Source organism: Peromyscus eremicus, chromosome 6, assembly GCF_949786415.1.
Source record: "Peromyscus eremicus chromosome 6, PerEre_H2_v1, whole genome shotgun sequence".
Classification (NCBI taxonomy): Eukaryota; Metazoa; Chordata; class Mammalia; order Rodentia; family Cricetidae; genus Peromyscus; species Peromyscus eremicus.
The window spans coordinates 49,371,620-49,391,627 of NC_081421.1; the positions used below are offsets into that span (position 1 = coordinate 49,371,620).

A 20,008-nucleotide genomic window follows, 5' to 3' on the forward strand; every position below is an offset into this window, starting at 1 on the left:
CTACCTGAAGTGAAATTTAATATTGAAGCTATCTTCCTTTAAATACTTTATTGGCAACTCAATTTCCAACTAAAATGTAAGTTTAGCAGCTTATTTTACTCATCTGTGAAGTGGAAACCTTTCTTAGTGTTCTAGACATGAGAGCACACACCTTTCAAATATGGCACTATAAAATAAATATAACAAAGTGAATTGTCAAATTTCTAATACTTTTTCACAATATATATACCTGATTAGAATGCTGGATTTAGCATACTGATGGACAGTAATGTTATAAGGAGCTGTGCAGATTAAAACAAATGATATGTATAAAATAATAAATTATGCAACTTAGTTTTTTAACAGGCTGTTCCTTTCTGCACTATAATCCAAATTTTGCCAAAAATTGAAAAGAGATAATTTAAATCACTGGATCAAGATTATTTAACTCTGGTTTGAAATCAAGTTTATTGGTAAGTTATTCTTTATGTAAAATTTGAGATATTTTTGCTTTAAAAATTACGTTGATAATTGTCTAGTAACATATTGCATTTAACACACTTATCAGCCACACTAGGCAGACATTAATTAAAATATGAAGATTTAAAAAAGTAATGAAAATCTTATAAAAGTCCCACTTAAATATGACAAGAAAATAAACCATTTTAAAATTCAGTGGTATTTTATTTTTAATTTGCATGTTAATTTTGATGAACAAATGTTAGATACCTCAGTGTAGATGAATTTCTAAACAGTGTTATTAAATAAGAAGCACAGAGCCGATCTTGCCCCGGACTTCCCTTCTGAAGCACAGCCCCACTGGGAAGGATCCCCTTCTCCAAGACCCCTGGCGGACCCTGCAGTCTCCACGCCCTGCCCCCACGCCCATCTGCCTGAGCCCCAAGCCTCTTCCTGAGACTTAGAGGCCGGCCCCAGCTCCCATCTTGCCCCGGACTTCCCTTCCGAAGCACAGCCCCACCGGGAAGGATCCCCTTCTCCAAGACCTCTGGCAGACCCTGCAGTCTCCACGCCCTGCCCCCACGCCCATCCGCCTGAGCCCCAAGCCTCTTACTGAGACTTAGAGGCTGGCCCCCAGCTCCCATCTTGCCCCAGACTTCCCTTCTGAAGCACAGATGAGTGCCCTAGCTTGCCCCCAACCCCATACCTGGGCACCAGCCACTCGGGAAGACCTGTCCAACTTGGCCCCAGGTTCTGGTCACTGGGCAGGTTCCCTTCTAGCCCCACCGGGAAGGATCCCCTTCTCCAAGACCCCTGGCAGACTCTGCAGTCTCCATGCCCTGCCCCCACCCCCATCTGCCTGAGCCCCAAGCCTCTTCCTGAGACTTAGAGGCCGGCCCCCAGCTCCCAGCTCCCATCTTGCCCTGGACTTCCCTTCTGAAGCACAGGTGAGTCCCCTAACTTGCCCCCAACCCCATACCTGGGCACCAGCCACTCGGGAAGACCTGTCCAACTTGGCCCCAGGTTCTGGTCACTGGGCAGGTTCCCTTCTAGCCCCACCGGGAAGGATCCTCTTCTCCAAGACCCCTGGCAGACCCTGCAGTCTCCATGCCCTGCCCCCACCCCCATCTGCCTGAGCCCCAAGCCTCTTCCTGAGACTTAGAGGCTGGCCCCCAGCTCCCAGCTCCCATCTTGCCCCGGACTTCCCTTCTGAAGCACAGGTGAGTCCCCTAACTTGCCCCCAACCCCATACCTGGGCACCAGCCACTCGGGAAGACCTGTCCAACTTGACCCCAGGTTCTGGTCACTGGGCAAGTTCCCTTCTAGCCCCACCGGGAAGGATCCCCTTTTCCAAGACCCTTGGCAGACCCTGCAGTCTCCACGCCCTGACCCCACGCCCATCCGCCCGAGCCCGAAGCCTCTTCTTGAGACTTAGAGGCTGGCCCCCAGCTCCCATCTTGCCCCGGATTTCCCATCTGGAGGAGAGACAGAGAGAGAGAGAGAGAGAGAGAGAGAGAGAGAGAGAGAGAGAGGAGAGCACCCATCCTCCCCCGGACTTCCCTTCTGAACAAGAGCTCCCATCCTGCCCCGGACTTCCAATTTGGACAAGAGAGCTCCCATCTGGACAAGAGAGAGAGACTTCCTGAATCTGTCAGCTCTGTCTGAACCAAGTGTGCAGATTAGGCGAAGAACGAACCACAAGGAGATGGGCAGACGTCAAGGCAGAAACACATACAACAAAATGAATAGCAATACACCATCACCAGGCCCTAGCCCTCCTCCAACACCTAGACCTGAACATCAGAAATTGGAAGAAGCAGAAGAAAATAGCCTTATGAATGTCATCATGAAGAAGCTATAGGCTCGTGGAGAGGAAAAGACAAAAAAATGTGAAGAACGCTGTAAACAACTAGAGGAAAGGGCAAACAAATTAGAAGAAATCAAGAAAGTCCTGGAAGAGAACAATAAAATACTGAAAGAAAATCAAGAAAAATCAATGAAACAAATGAAGGAAACAGTCCAAGACCTGAAAAGGGAAATAGAAAAAATGAAGAAGACACAAACAGAGGGAATGCTGGAAATAGAAAATCTGAGAAAATGATTGGGAACTTCAGATGCAAGTATAATCAACAGAATGCAAGAGATGGAAGAGAGAATCTCTAGTGTTGAAGATACAATAGAAGAAATAGATTCATCAGTCAAAGAAAACACTAAAGCCAACAAAGTCATGAACCAAAATGTCCAAGAAACTTGGGACACCATGAAAAGACCAAACCTACGAATAATAGGGGTAGAAGAAGGAGAAGAATACCAACTCAAGGGCACAGAAAATATATTCAACAAGATCATAGAAGAAAACTTTCACAACTTAAAGAAGGAAATGCCTATGAAGATACAGGAAGCCTATAGAACACCAAACAGACTAGACCCCCCAAAAAAGTCCCCTCGCCAAATAATAATTAAACAATTAAATGTACAGAATAAAGAAAGAATATTAAGAGCAGCAAAGGAAAAAGGCCAAGTGACATATAAAGGCAAACCTATCAGAATAACACCAGATTTCTCAATGGAGACTTTGAAAGCCAGAAGGTCCTGGACAGATGTAATGCAGACACTAAGAGACCATGGATGTCAGCCTAGACTAATATACCCAGCAAAACTTTCAATCACCATAGATGGAGTGAACAAGACATTCCATGACAAAGCCAGATTTAAACAATATTTATCACAAACCCAGCCCTACAGAAAGCACTAGAAGGAAAATTCCAACCTAAGGAAGTCAGATACACCCTCGAAAACGCAGGCAATAGATAAAGCCACAGCAGTAAACCCCAACGAAGAAAAGTACACACACATCACCACCAAAAAATAATAGGAATGAACAATCACTGGACATTAATATCCCTCAATATCAATGGACTTAATTCACCTATAAAAAGACATAGGCTTACAGAATGGATAAGAAAGCAGGACCCATCTTTCTGCTGCATACAAGAAACACATCTCAAATTCAAAGATAGACACTACCTAAAAATAAAAGGCTGGGAAAAGACTTTCCAATCAAACGGTCTTAAGAAACAAGCGGGTGTAGCCATCCTGATATCCAGCAAAATAGACTTCAAACTAAAATCAATCAAAAGAGATCAAGAAGGGCATTACATACTCATCACAGGAAAGATCCACCAAGATGAAGTTTCAATTCTGAACATTTATGCCCCAAACACAAGGGCACCCACATATGTAAAAGAAACATTACTAAAGCTTATATCACATATAAAACCCCACATATTAATAGTGGGAGACCTCAACACCCCACTTTCACCACTGGACAGATCCCCCTGGAAAGAATAATACTCAACTTCATATGGAAAAACAAAAAACCCAGGATAGCCAAAAGAATCCTGTACAATAAAACAACCTCTGGAGGCATCACGATCCCTGACTTCAAGCTGTACTATAGAGCTACAGTAATAAAAACAGCTTGGTACTGGCATAAAAACTGACATGTGGACCAATGGAATCGAATTGAAGACCCTGACATTAATCCGCACACCTATGAACAAATAATTTTTGACAAAGAAGCCAAAAGTGCACAATGGAAAAAAGAAAGCATCTTCAACAAATGGTGCTGGCAAAACTGGATATCAACATGTAGAAGGCTGCAAATAGATCCATATCTATCACCGTGCACAAAACTTAAGTCCAAGTGGATCAAGGACCTCAACATAAATCCAGCTACTCTGAACCTGCCAGAAGAGAAAGTAGGAAGTAGTCTTGAACGCATTGGCATAGGAGACCACTTCCTAAATAGAACACCAGTAGCACAGACACTGAGAGAAACAATCAATCAATGGGACCTCTTGAAACTGAGAAGCTTTTGTAGGGCAAAGGATATGGTCAACAAAGCAAAGCGACAGCCTACAGAATGGGAAAAGATCTTCACCAATCCCACATCTGACAGAGGACTGATATCCAGAATATATAAGGAACTCAAGAAATTAGACATCAAAATGCCCAACAGTCCAATTAAGAAATGGGCTATAGAACTAAACAGAGAATTCTCAACAGAGGAAACTCAAATGGCTGAAAGACATTTAAGGAATTGCTCAACATTCCTAATCATCAGGGAAATGCAAATCAAAACAACTCTGAGATACCACCTTACGCCTGTCAGAATGGCTAAGATCAAAAACACTGAAGACACCTTATGCTGGAGAGGATGTGGAGCTAGGGGAACTCTCCTCCACTGCTGGTGGGAATGCAAGCTTGTACAACCACTTTGGAAATCAATATGGCGATTTCTTAGAAAATTGGGAATCCATCTCCCCCAAGATCCAGCTATACCACTCTTGGGCATATACCCAAGGAATGCTCAACCACACCACAAGAGCACTTATTCAGCTATGTTCATATCAGCATTGTTTGTAATAGCCAGAACATGGAAACAACCTAGATGCCCTTCAACTGAAGAATGGATAAACAAAATGTGGTACATATACACAATGGAATACTACTCAGCAGAGAAAAACAAAGACATCATGAGGTTTGCAGACAAATGGATGGACCTAGAAAAAATCATCCTGAGTGAGGTAACCCAGACTCAGAAAGACAAACATGGTATGTACTCACTCATAACAGGATACTAGATGTGGAACAAGGATGACTGGACTGCTACTCACATCACCAGGCAGGCTACCTGGAAAACAGGACCCCAAGAAAGACACAGGGATCGCCCAATGACAGAGAAATGGAATGAGATCTACATGAACAGCCTGGACATGAGTGGGGGTAGTGAAGGGGGAGGGTCGAGGGAAAGAGAGCTTGGGTGAGTGGGGGATCCCAGCTGGATCAACAACAGAGAGGGAGAACAAGGAATAGGAGACCATGGTAAATGAAGACCACTTGAGAATAGGAAGAAACAAAGTGCTAGAGCGGCCCACAGAAATCCACAAAGATACCCCCACAACAGACTGCTGGCAATGGTCGAGAGACAGTCCGAATTGACCTACTCTGGTGATGGGATGGCCAAACACCCTAATTGTCGTGCTAGAAACCTCATCCAACTACTGAGGGATCTGGATGCAGAGATCCATGACTAGGCCCCAGGTGGATCTCTGGGAGTCCAATTAGCGAGAATGAGGAGGGTTTATATGAGAGAGAATTGTTGAGACCAAGGTCGGATAAAGCACAGAGACAAATAGCCAAACAAACGGAAACACATGAAATATGAACCAATGGCTGAGGGGTCACCAACTGGATCAGGCCCTCTGAGTGGGTGAGACAGTTGATTGGCCTGATCTGTTTGGGAGGCATCCAGGCAGTGGCACCGGGTCCTGTGCTCATTGCATGAGTCGGCTGTTTGAAACCTGGGGCCTATGCAGGGTCCCTTGGCTCGGACTGGGAGGAGGGGACTGGACCTACCTGGACTGAGTCCACCAGGTTGATCTCAGTCTGTGGGGAAGGCTTTGCCCTGGAGGAGATTGGAATGGGGGGCGGGCTGGGGGGAAGGTGAGGGGGGCGGGAGGGGGGAGAACAAGGGAATCTGTGCCTGTATGTAGAACTTAATTGTATTGCAAAATAAAAATTAAAAAAAAAAAAAGAAATGAAAATAATTCTAAGTGCAGTTGGAAAAAAAAAAAAAAAAAAAAAAAAAAAAAAAAAAAAAAAAAGAAGCACAGAGCCAAATACAGGGGTAATAGCCAAAGAGATCAGAGAAATAGCAAATACCCACGAGTAACCTTAGCTTACCTCACCACTGTAGCTTCCCAGAGAGAGCTTCTTCCTGTCTAACCTGCGCTTTTATTGCCTTCCTGTTCTGCCTCCTCATTGGCTCTAAGCCCAGGCATATCACTTCCTCATCACTGCCTGTCTATACAGACCTCCAGGCCTCTATGGTTGGTACTAGGATTAAAGGCATGTGTCACCATGCTTGGCTGTGTCCTTGACCACAGAGACTCTGCCTGTCATGTGATAAGATTAAGGACATGGGCTACCACTGCCTGACTTCTGTTTAGGGCTTTGCTATGACCTCTGATCTCCAGGAAACCTTTATTAACAAACAAATAAAATATCACATTTCAGTACAAATAAAATATCAGCACACCTCAGTGGTATCGAAGACAGTGACTAAAAGTAATGATGGTCAGTAGAACTTGATGTACCCTGATAGAAACACATAGCTTTGTTCCATTAACACACAGGCTACATAGAGTGTGCCAGAAGTGGAAAGAGTAGGTAGAGATGATATTACAGAACTCATTTAAAGAGATTATATAGAAGTTTCTGACTTTCCATTTTACGACATTTTATTTTTTTACTCCTATAGACAAGGAGAAAACAAATACAGTCTGTGATGTGCCTTTGGCAGTGTTTTAAGGTAAAATGGCATTGAAAGAACATCATATTAGGGTTATTATCAGGTCTGTCATTTAGATCATTATATAAAATATGTCTCCAGCTTGACAACACAAGCCTGTTCAAAGCTCAGAACCCAAATAGTGGAATGAGAGCTTCAATCTCATAAAATGTCCACTTGGGTGCCATAAAATAAGCTTAACCTCTCCCATATACACAAAGAAAATAAATATATAACCATAAAATACTTTTAAAATCGGTGTTATTTGAGATGAAACTATTTATGGCTTAATTTTGATCAGATAAAAATCATTCTTTATCCATATATCTAATTATCTACTAAGAAAATTAAGGAGAAATGTTTCACATACTCTTTCATTACTGATATACCCTTTTGCCTATGCTCATGCATTTTTTTAAAAAAATATTTTTTTTTCTGTTAGAGGAATCCTGTTAAGTGAAAAATGTTACAGATGAAATGATCTTGCTTATATTTAGAAAAAACACAATCCTGGGGAAGAAAAACAAAAACAAAAGCAATCAAACAAACAAAAAAATAAAACAAATACAAAAACCAACAACAACAACAAAAGTTGATTTGTTTCTAGAACATAGAAAGGGATCCTTAAAGGTGGCTGACAGTTTTTTTTTCCATCATCATCAAATTATGTAGAGAGAAATGCTAAAATGTTACCACACAGCAAAAGAGAAAATGAAGATATTAAATCTAAATGCACAATGGAGCCCTAGTCTGAATCATGAAAGAGAAAACAGGCCTAGGTACTGAAATCAGACTGTCATCTAGATAACTACCAAATTTTCACTGTATAAGACTGACTCTGTCATTTAGATGATTGCCAGGTTATCAGGTATAAGAGTATCAGTACTAATTCTTAGATATGATGATTGTGATATAGTTCTGTTAGATATAAATATTCATGGAAACTGAATAGTAGCTACTAAGAAAATGTGTTCTATCTTTGCATCTTCCATAAGTCTAAAAGCATTGCAAATTAAATATGTCAGAAAGGCTTCATTCAGTTCTGAATATTTGTCTCATCTGTCATTCATCAAACCCCTCAATTCTAGAATAGTGGCACTCAGATAAATCTATAACAGAAAAAGCAATTGTGCTGCCTTTGATGGGGAGCCAGACAGATAGAAAGTAATGAAATATGATATGAAAATGAGTATCTTCACTCCTCCACTAGACAAAGATTATAATATAGAGGAATAAACACAAACACAAGGACTAATGCTGGAGTCTAGTGAGGACACAGTACCCCAAAGAAAGCACATTTTCCTTATACAGGCAGCAACCAAAGGAAAATAAAAGGAAGAACTGAAGTCAAACATCACACAATACATATTAACAAAAAAAAAACCTCTGTAATCAAAATGAAAGTTTTCTATTCAGCAACATCTGTAAATTTATAACTAAGAGTATCTCAACCAAGTAGAATTTAATTGGGAGGCTTTTTTAATAATTTTTTATATGAAGAGAAAGCTAGGCAAAACAACATAAATAGGCTGGGAAATATTTTTCCATAAATAAATGGTTAAGTATTATTTTACAGATACACACACACACACACACACACACACACACACAGGCACATCAACATATAATCTTATACATATATACATAATTTATACTGTCAAAATTCAAAATAATTTGAAAATATTTAGTAGTTTTACATACAGTACTGGAATAAAGTTGCCTGGATGAAATACTAGAGAACAATTTGGATTTTAAGAGGTGGTATACACAGTGTGTGCAAGCACTTTTTGAGGGTTGCTGTATAGCAGGAAACAAAGCCCAGACATATCTGTCCTCAAATACATGTGACTCTCCTAATCTAATGATGATGCCACAAATAAAATATGGAAATTAAAAAAAAAAGAAAGAAGCAAGAAAGATATGTAACTCACACTTATTATAAGTAGGTACATTCTAGAAAGAATGTCAAACAAACAGCAGAGAACTTAGAATTATTTAACAAACTGTTCAAAGGAAAACAAAAAGGAGTTAAGAATGGAAGTTTTAGAACTCTCTGAACATAAGCTACCACAGGCATGAGAAGTACAAGTAAAGACCAGGAACAGGAATGATTTAAAATGTGACAAATAAGACAGAAGCCAAAGAAGACTGGTTAAAAAAAAATGGATGAATAAAGTAGCAGAGTGTTCCAGAAATTTAATGGGGTACTTTCTCATGGTAAACCCTTGAGGCTCTTTACATACCTATACTGTAGTTTAGTTCAGTCACAGGCAACTAGAGGATTGTCATTCTCTATCGTTTTTACTCTTCTCTCACAGGAGTATCAGTCTATGAATTTTCTTTTCTTTTCTTTTTTTTTTTTTGATGCGTTAGGCAAAAATTTTATTTCCAAGTTCTTCAAAGGTTATTATAAACACAAACTCTCCTTCTAAAAGTGTCCCCAATTAAATCAAAGGCACATCACCCCAATAAAATACTTGTGACATTAATTCTTTTAGGTTGTAATATTTCCACATTTTGTTTTTAACCAATTCCAATGTTCTGAATGTAGGTCACATTTTAAACATTTTTTAAAGGCATAAGCACATTTTTAAGAGCTACAAATACAATTATAAATTATAAACTAAAGGAACTAAAGAAAGAGCTAACCAACCTCACACAGGGTGGACAACCTAACGCTACATCAACCTTTCAGTTGGCTAAGGAGCATCTCCCAAGTCTACTGTCCAAGTAAGACCATATCTCATTAAAAAATGAAAACGCTCTCCTTTAAAAATTCAGGATATCAATGAGTCCCCCAATTTTATATTTTCTCTTCATTTAGTAATTGTGAATTCTTATGAACAAATTTTATTAGAGTATAAAAATGTTAGGAAAATTACAAATACTGTTTTTGAAAATAAAACGTTTCCCTCTTAAAAGGCAAACACCCAGTAAGTAAAACATCCTATATCCCAGGCAGAGCAACACAGGTTCTATGAGGGAAGAGGGGCATCTTAGTAAATTTGGTGGTGAGGTTAAAAAAAACTGATTTCTGTAGAATTTGGCTCTAGGAGCAGGCAACAGAGAAGGTGATTTGGCTGTTGAAACTGTTTTCTTGGGCCATGGCCTCGGTCATCCATCACCATGTGCTTTCCCAGCGACCTTCTGCCCAGTCTTCACAGTGAAGCACAGGATCGGGGCTCCCAGAAGGAGTTGCTTCCAGCTGGGACACCAAGCAGCAGGGCGTCCTTGCAGGCATTCTGCATGCAGTACTGCTGAAGCTCTGGGGCTGCCTGAGAGACCTTGATCCTCTCCATGCCACCGGCCTCCAGCTTGAGCTGCTCCATCAGGCGCTGCATGGCATTCAAGCTGGCCCCGGAAGACATGGCGGCTGAGAGAATTTTCTTCTGTATTTACATTCATATTATTTTAAATAGCTTACGAGCTTTCCCTGGAATATTTCAAAACTCATTTTTTGTTTTGTTTTGTTGGTTTTTCGAGGCAGGGTTTCTCTGTGTAGTTTTGGTGCCTGTCCTGGAACTCACTTGGTAGCCCAGGCTGGCCTCGACTCACAGAGATCCACCTGGCTCTGCCTCCCGAGTGCTGGGATTAAAGGCGTGCGCCACCACCGCCCGGCCTCAAAACTCATTTTTAACCTGAACCTAAGTTTTGAAGTTTAGCAGAACACTGAAAGGCATGGCTCTTCTCTCATCTTTAGTTTACATTAACGGTCACTGACGGGCAACCTGCAACGGTAGCATTGCTTTGTCATGTCCAGACAAAACTCCCTGATTACTGCTCTGGACGTCTTCCCCCTTCATGTGACTTTTCTTTAATTTTATACCACCAGTAACTTAAAATACGGAAGAGTTTTCACCTTTCATGCTGAAGGAAAACATAAAATGATTTTGAGAAATATTTGTTGGTTATTTTACAGAATTTCTTAAAATGTGGGAAATGTCTGTTCTTTTTCCTCTGTGTTAAAAAGCTATTTGGGTTACTGATGAGGAATAATAGAAATAAAGTAAAATTAAATGAACATAAAACCAAGTGGATATTTTCAAAATTATTACTTTTGCACATTTATCATACTTCCATCTACTTTATTTTATTATGTTCCAGTTTAACCTCTTTCTTTCTTTCTTTCTTTCTTTCTTTCTTTCTTTCTTTCTTTCTTTCTTTCTTTCTTTCCTTCTGTCTTCTGTCTTTGAATTTTTCCAATTGGCAGTGCTGGGGATTAAAAACATTGCCACAGACAACTTTCTAGACAAGCACCCATTCCATTGAATTGCATGTTCAGTCACATTAGCAAAATATTTAAAAAGGAATTAATATTGGTGTGCTCAATATTGTCTTCCAGGTAAACATTAATATCAGTCATGTCTCCTACTTTATGCTAATGTAAAGGAAAAACACATGCATGGTCTCACATTCCTAGAAACACAACACTGGAGAAAGTGCCTTTTTATAAGCTACCTTTCAATACTCAAGTGAACATGAATAAGAGATGATGGTTGTAATAACTTTTACAATTGTGCCACAATTTAAAATTTTTTGAAATACTGTCTTCAACATTAATATCTGTGTGTGGGCCATTGTGTGTGTGGGCCATTGTGTGTGTGTGTGTGTGTGTGTATATAGTTAATATATATATATATATATATATATATATATATACTAGTATATGTTATATATATACATACATTTTAGTTTATAAATAATGCACTATAAAAATAAGTCCATATTTATGAAAGTGATCAAAATATTAGAAATCTATTTCTGTATGATTTTTTCTTGATAGAGTATAATTTCCCCCACCATAATTTAATTTTTCATTGGAACACATTTTATAATTGATTTCATAGTCCATTGGTCATAGGTCAAAAATTTATGGTTCGATGAATGAATGAAAATCTTCACAAAACTGAGCTGCCCTGTGTATTGCTTGTAGGGAATAACTACTACTTAAAAGGCAAGGTACAATTTGACCTTTGTTAAACTTAGATCAGGCAACACATTTTAAAAATAACTGGAAAGTTTTTTATTTAAAATTCCAAAGCTTTTATGAACTAGCATTTACCATTCAGTTATGTTAGAAAATGAAAGTTTTAAAAGTCAGCATCAAAATTTATAATGTAATGTAAGTGCTCCAACAGGTTTACAGCTTTTGGCTTCTGCATAGTGGCTGGTGATCTTGAGCTTTGGATCTTCTGGTCTATTGCTATTAATAGCATACACAACTATGTCTGATTTTTATAGTTCTGGACAGTCAAACTAGGGCTTCCTGTATGCTAGACAAGCAATCAAAAACCTGAGCAACAATCTGTTAATCCCACATAGTCTTTGGTTTTATAATTATAAAGATTGCAGAGATCTTTGTATTTATAGTAAGGAAATCATTACTTATTATACATTGACTTTTACATTGCAAGTACTTCAGCTCAACATCAGTAATTTGAACATTCAAAACAATCTCATTGATAAGCCATGTTACTCTAAAGCAATTACTCTGAAGTTGTAGTTGTTTGTATTTGTTTTTAATCTTGGCTTTGTTTAAAGTGATTGAAATACTTAGAGATTTTAGTATAGCTTTATAAAAGAAACTATTAATATGAACTTTGGCTATATTAGCATTACTTCTTTTATAACTTAATCCCTAGGAAAATTACAATAATTATTTTTATTATACCTCATTTTGAATACCAGGCTTAATCCAAAAAGTTGTACTAAAGTTGTAACAGATTCATGTATTACATTTTACAGTGTTTTTACCTGGGGTATTTTAGTTTTTTTCATAGATTAAACTCTGGAGATAGAGACTGATATTCTATATTTTACTATATTTTTTTTCTTGTCAAACAATAATGAATTATTATTACTGGCTCCTTGAAATCGTTGGATGTACTCAGAAACACCATTATACATGCTGAACAGTCAGAACTCTGCTGTCATTGCCATGCTGATTCTCTACATTGCAAAGTCACAGCTGGGAGATACTCAAAAAAAGCCTTCAAGACACATTTCCAGGATACCACAGGAGTGGATACCCCCATGAATATAGGTCATCTTCCATGGAACTCCCACACTCTGACTTCAATATGCAAAGATAATTTTCTTCTTCTAGTCTTTGAGGATGAGGCTGCAATTATAAAGCAAAGCACAACACAAGAAGAAGACAAAACAAAGCATGTCTGAGATGGATTCCTCAGTATAGAGCATGAAGACATCCATAGTCATCTATATTCACTGGACTGAGCTATGACCTGGTTTCATCAGGCCCCTTCTCCAGAATATCCTGTGAAGAAACTGCTCCCCAAACAAAACAGAACAGTGAAATATTTAGAGGCTTTAAGTCATTACACTGACAACTAAGGATTGTGTCTTTCATCTGATGAAATTGCACATTATTCTACCTGCAATTTTTGGAATTTGGACAGCAGTGAACAGCTTCTCACAGTTCCTACATCATCTAAATCTGTCACATAACACTTCTATTAGGAGCAAGCAGGACCGCTGGCAAAATTATCATTTTTCCAATGCATCAGAGAAACCCATGCCTCCAAAGCTACTGCATCCTGTTGCAATGTGGTTCAGATCTTTCAGCAAGCTCTAAGATGCTTGTTCCAGGGTTTTCTCATCTAGGGTATAGACTGGGTAGAACTCCATATTCTAGTGAAATTCAGATTAAAAGAAAAAAAAAAGATGATGCATTGACCACTAGAAGTACCACAGTGCTTTGCAATGTAGTGAATCTCTGAATCCTACAGTGGTTCTCTGTTCTTGGAGGATTTGTTTTTGGAGACCTCTTAAATTCTTTATTCTTAACTTGTGAATTACCAGGCCTTTTCCTTGACCACATGGTGTAGACAGCTTTTCTCAGTTGTCCTGGGAATCAACCCCTCATCTCCTATTTTGGTACCGATTGTATCTTCTCTCATTCATCCCTTAATTTGTTACCCTGTGTCAGTTGTGTTTCATACTGAGAAAGGTTGAACGTAAGGTATTTTGTAATACAGTTCCCGAGACAGCTTTCATTTTTCCTTTACCCTAGACACGTTCCAAGAATAGATATAATACATCCAATGGTGAGCAAATCAGTTTAGTGTGTGCTTTCATCATGACACTCTGTTTTCCTCCCCTAGTGTGGATTCTGAATCCTTCGGTGTCAGATTTTTGCTCTGGTTTTTGGTTTCCTGCTGACAGCCTGCTGCCCCTCTTCTTTGTTCTGAGCCTCTCTTTCTGGGTATGGGCAGCTAATGCGAGAGTCTGAATCTCTTCCCATCTCTCACGATACCTGATATACTCCAGTTATTAGACAATTTGATCCCTGAGAAGAAATATAGGTTTCCCTGCTGGATGTGGAGATTGACTGACTAAACTAGAGAAACTTTTCTATCAATTCAACATTTAAACTGTGCATAGGAAAGCTACCCTCCCACTAAGTCCCCTGACTAACGACTGCCCCCCACCTCAATTCCTGATGTAGTTTCTTGCTAAATGTTTGGGGTATTGTGCTGGAAAAGGGAGTTAGATTCTTCTTTACAGAGAATGTGCTTTTTTTCTGGACTGTCATTGACTTCCTTCATCTACAGAATGTGTGTTTTGCTACTTACATAAACATTTCTGCTAGCAAACATTACTGGTTTTTTTTTTTTGTTTGTTTTGATTCCTTCCTTTGGGTCTAGGTTTAATGTAAAATAAGCCTAGGTTTAATGTAAAACAATAATCAAAGTAAAATGGAACTCTATTACGCAAAATTAAAACAGCAATGGTTAAAGCTAGCCAGTATTGATGAAGCTTTCAGGACAATAGCAGGTTGGCTCTTCCATGGTCCATGACTCAAACATGTGTTGCCTTCAACAACAGGATCTTACTGTCAAGATATGGAAGGTATCTGTCCTGGTTACCTCTATGTTAACTTGAAACAACTAGAGTTATTTGGTAAGAGCAACTCATAGTTGATAAAACACTTCCATAAATATCTGCCTATAGGCAAATCTGTAGGGCATTTTCTTGCTTCATGATTGACATGGAAGTGTCCAGCTCACTGGAGCAGTGTCACTACTGAACATGAGAATCTAGATGGCTTAAGAAAGCAGGATGATCAAGCTACAAGGAGCAAGACAGTCAGTATTCTTCCATGGCATCTGTATCAGTTTCAGCTTTCAGGTTACTGCCTTCTTGAGTTTCTGCCCTGACATTCTCAGTCATGGACTATTATCTGATAGCTTAAGAAAATAAATCTTTTCTTCCCAAGGTGCTTGCGGTCACAGTGTTTTACCACAACAATGGAAAACTTGACTAAGAAAGTATCCAAGAGCATTGGCAACAGCCAGTAATGTTTTAGGGTCTTTGGAACCTCACTGACCAACAGCTACAAAAGAAGTTACCCATTCCTGGCACTGGGATTTTTATTTGTTAGCCTTTGCTATCTACTAGATACCTTATCCTGGAAAGTACTTTGCACACAACCAGAGGAAAGCATTCAACAATCTACACCTCTATGAACCTTGCTAGTGACAATGACTGACTGTCCAAGGCATGTCTGCTGATGCAATAGTGATATAAATACCATGGAAACAAACAACCACTTCTGACTGAATTTAAGTCCTATTCCACAAGATGAAACCCATACCTGGCATCATTATTGGGCCAAGATATTTTTGACAAATGGGCTATGTACTGTAAAAGAAAAACTACTACTATTATCCTGACAAATTGGCTTAGTATTAATGCAACTTCTAGTTACTTATTATTACATTCATGACACATCTCTCAACCCATATCAGCAAAGTTTCTATTTGCAGTAGATGCTGATTAACACAAAGACCTACAATTAGACAAGTTGAAGAGAAGAAGAGACTTCAGAATGCTCAATATATAAATCGAATATATATATATATATATATATATATATATATATATACCCAGAGGCTCAAAAATGAATACAGCAGAAGGATAAGAAAGAGTGTAAGAGTCAGAGGCAGTGGAACGAAACAATGTAACAATGTGTTTTTGACACAAAGATGGAGGGGCACATAGGAACTCACAACAGTTTTGAGAACATATACTAGAACTGTGCAGGCCCAAGCCAGACCAAATTCCAGCATGGAGAGAGAAGGTGGGGATGCAGTCTTACCAGTAGCATAGGAACTGTTGGAAGTTTCTAGCTGCCATGAAAGGGAAGATCAATTTTATCTAAGATTGAGGACTTTGGTAAGTAGAAAATGCTCTTGTGGAAGGCCACCTCTCCATGAATATCCTGGAAGTAAAAACTGGAATTTTGGGGAAAATAGGACTAAAATTGGATGAGTAGTGCATGGGGAGTTGAAATTGAGAGGGAATGGAGGATGATTATGAACAAATCATGTTTTACAGAATTCTCAAAACATGAATAATATAATAAGATAAAATTTGAAATTCAAAAGACATTTTTGTGTAAAAAAAAAAACAATTAATATCAATCCAAAAAGAGGAGATAAATATAGTTGTATATTTAGTGTAAGCATTTGCATTCTATTTTTGTAATTGTTATTTAGTATTTAAACAAAGCATCTTTTTAATTTTTCAGATTGTATTTTGAGTGCAGCACTTCTCCCTTCCCGTTCTTGCCTCCAAACCTCCTCATTCTTTTCAGCTCTCCTTCAAAGTCATGGCTTCCTATTTCATCAATTCTTGTTACATTTGTATAAGCATTTGTTTATGCATATATATATTCACAAATATAACCTGTTGCATTCAAATAAATTTATTTGTATGTATGTTTTCAGGGCCGACCATTGGCCATTGGGCCAACAGTTACTGTGCTCTTACCTGGGGAAGGCTGTCTTTCCCACTCCAAGTTTTACTAGGTTGCTTATGGTACTTTGTATAGGATTGAGGCCTTGTGTGCTTTTCCCCTTGCAGTTCAGCATGTTCATTGCCGTCCTCGTTGTTCGGCTCATATTTGGCAGTCATGTTGGTGAGACTTCATGAGTATAGCTTTTGATGCTTCTATGAGACACAAGTTCACAGCAAAAACCTCATCTCTGGCTCTTATGATCTTTTCACTACCCCTTCTACAACGTTTCTGAGCCTTAGGTGTGGGAGTGATTTGCAGATGTAGCCATTGTGACTGGGCTCCACAATCTCCATATTGGATGGTTGTAGTTTACTCTAGTGTTCTCTGTCTCTTGCTAAGATAAAGGGTAAAGACTATACTTATTTGTGGGTAAAATACAAATGTTTATTGATCATTGTTAGAAATTATACCAGTTTGGTAAATTAGTGGTTGTAGTTTGTCCTCCAATAACCAGGAATTCACTAGCATTGATTAGTTAGATAGGTTACCAGTATGAAGCCTGGTATTCCTCTTGTTGAGTTGGTCTTAATTACAATTAGTAAGTGATTGGTAACTATCCATGTATGTGTGCCACTACAGTATTCCTATGTTACCATGCCATGCTTGTTATTGTCATGGATTATAGGTGCGATAGCTGGGTAGGATTGTTGGTTGCCTCCTTTCTTTGAAACGTTGCATTTTGCCTTCTGGAACCATGAATGCTTGTCCTAAGGGAGGGGGCGTTCAGGTGAGTTGCAGCTCAGGGTCTTTTTGGTCTTGCTTGTGAAGTATGCGGTGTCTTTGGCAATACATACTTACCTTCCACCACTGGAAGTAAACCGAGGGCAACAGTTAGAGGCTGTATACTTTGGAAGTCTCTTTGACAGCCTTAACCAGCAACTCAATAGAGGGCTTCTCAGGTTTGGTACTGGGGATTTTCAGGTGGTCTTTGTGTCTTATGGCACACTTGGAGGGAGTGCCATAAGCCTACATGAGAAAATTTAAATTTAAATAAAACTAGGTTGTATGTTTAAACAATGCATTTTGTACACTATAGGATTTTTTGAGTAATAGTTAATTGTATAATTTTTTTGTGGCTCGTATAATTAACTACCTTCCTCCTTCTTCTGTATTTACTTCCTCTCCTTCCATAAGAAGCTCCCCTTTCCATTTCCCCCATCATATGAGTTGTATCATGCTGTCTTCCCAACTTCTTCTACATTTACCTTCATCCCTTCCTTAAGGAACGCTCCCTTCCCCAATCTCTCTCTCTGAGTACTTCCATCCGACCATTCTTCTTTGGTCTCCTCCCAACTTCTGTATTGACCTCTTCTTCTTCCCTGAGGAACCACCCTTTTCCCCCATTCCCTGATCAGACCACTTGTACTACATTATTCCCTTATCCATTGCTCAAGAATCTCCATATCATGGCAATGGTCCTTTTATTTATTTATTTTACTTTTCTGGTTTCTGTAGCCACTATAGACGACATTGAATTCACATCTGATGATTTTAAGATAGTTCACAGTACATTTAGGAATTTTCCAGTTCTTAGCTGTTGTGAATGGAGCAGCAATGCATGTGACTGAGAAAGTACCTGTGGAATAAGATGAGTTTTGGACATATGCCAAAGAGTGTTATAGCTGGATCATATGGTAAGTTGATTTTTTAGTGTTTAGAGAATTCTCTTCAGTGATTTCCTTAGTGGTTGCACAAGTTTGCAATGCCACTGACTTTAAATGGGGGCTTCTTCCTCCCACATCTGCTCCAACAATCTGTTGCCTTTCCTTCCATTGATCTTGTCATTCTGACGGGGTAAAATAAAATCACAATGTTATTTTATTTGCATTTTCCTAGTTGCTAGGTATAATGAACATTTTTTGAGATATTTCTTATTCATTCTCTTTTTTATTTTGTAATTTAATTAAATTTTACATATCAGCCATGGATTCCTCTGTCCTCCTCCCTCCCCCCCCTGCCCCCCTGCCTTCCCTCTAGCCCACCCCCCATTCCCATCTCCTACAGGGCAAAGACTCCCTTTGGGATTCAGCTCAACCTGGTAGATTCAGTCCAGACAGGTCCAGTCCCCTCCTCCCAGGCTGAGCAAAGTGTCCCTGCATAAGCCCCAGGTTCCATACAGCCAGCTCATGCACTAAGGACAGGTCCCAGTCCCACTGCCTGGATGCCTCCCAAACAGCTCAAGCTAATCAACTGTCTCACTTATCCAGAGGGCCTGATCCAGTTGGGGGCTCCTCAGCTATTGGTTCATAGTTCATGTGTTCCCATTAGTTTGGCTATTTGTCCCTGTGCTTTTTCCAATCTTGGTTTCAATGATTCTCGCTCATACAAACCCTCCTCTTTCTCACCAATTGGACTCCTGGAGCTCCACCTGGGGCCTGGCCATGGATCTTTGCATCCAGTTCTCTCAGTCATTGGATGAGATTTCTAACACGACAATTAGGGTATTTGGCCATCCTATCACCAGAGTAGGTCAGTTCGGGCTGTCTCTCGACCATTGCCAGTAATCTATTGTGGAGGTATATTTGTGGATTTCTGTGGACCTCTCTAGCACTTTGCTTCTTCCTATTCTCATGTGGTCTTCATTTATCATGGTCTCTTATTCCTCAATAAAATACTGGCAAACAGACTCCAAGAACACATCTCTTTCTTCTTTTAATAACTTTTTGCACAAGTCCCAGATCTATTTACTAAAAGGGGCATTTTTTTTTTTTACTTTTTTATGTGTTCTTTGTATATTCTGGATATTAAACCTGTCAAATGTTCAGCTGGGAAAGATTTCCTCCCATTCTGTGGCCTTCTTCTTCACCCAATTGTTTGTTTGTTTTATTCTGCTGAAGTTTCTTGGTTTCATGTAGTCCAACTTGTCAGTTGTTGACCTTAATTCTTGGGCAGATGACGTCCTATTCATTACCAGTGCCTATATGATACAGGGTACTGTCTGTATTTTCTTCTAGTATTTTCAGTGTTTCAAATGTCAGGTTCAGGTCCTTGATCTATTTGGAGCTGGGTTTTATGCAGATGATAGATACGGGCCTAATTTTATTTCTCTGATTGTGAATATCCAGTTTCCACAATGTTCCCTTTATCCCAGCATGTTTGGCATTTATGTTAAATATGCAGTAATTAAACTGAAGTTACATGTGTTCATTTTTGAATCTTTGATTTTGTTCCATTGCTCTATATGTCTGGCTTTGTCCCAATGCCATATTGCTTTAATTACTATAGTTCTGTAATATGTTTAGAGATCTGGAATTGTAATTCCTCTAGCATTGTTTTCTTCTCTCATGATTGTTTTGGCTATCTAGAGCATTTTGCGGCTCCTTACAAATGCTATGGTAGCATTTTCTATTTCTGCAAAGAACAGAATGAGGATTTTGATTGAGACTAGATTG

At 39.1% G+C, this 20,008-nt stretch overlaps 1 protein-coding gene across 1 annotated transcript; it reads right to left on the reverse strand.

Annotated features, from left to right (window-relative positions):
- Positions 1 to 9,835: 9,835 nt before the first annotated feature.
- Positions 9,836 to 10,161, reverse strand: LOC131912447 (guanine nucleotide-binding protein G(I)/G(S)/G(O) subunit gamma-10-like). Its single transcript, XM_059264733.1, has one exon. It carries the CDS (start codon positions 10,159 to 10,161, stop codon positions 9,952 to 9,954), a length of 210 nt encoding a protein of 69 aa, XP_059120716.1. The 3' UTR covers positions 9,836 to 9,951.
- Positions 10,162 to 20,008: the final 9,847 nt, after the last annotated feature.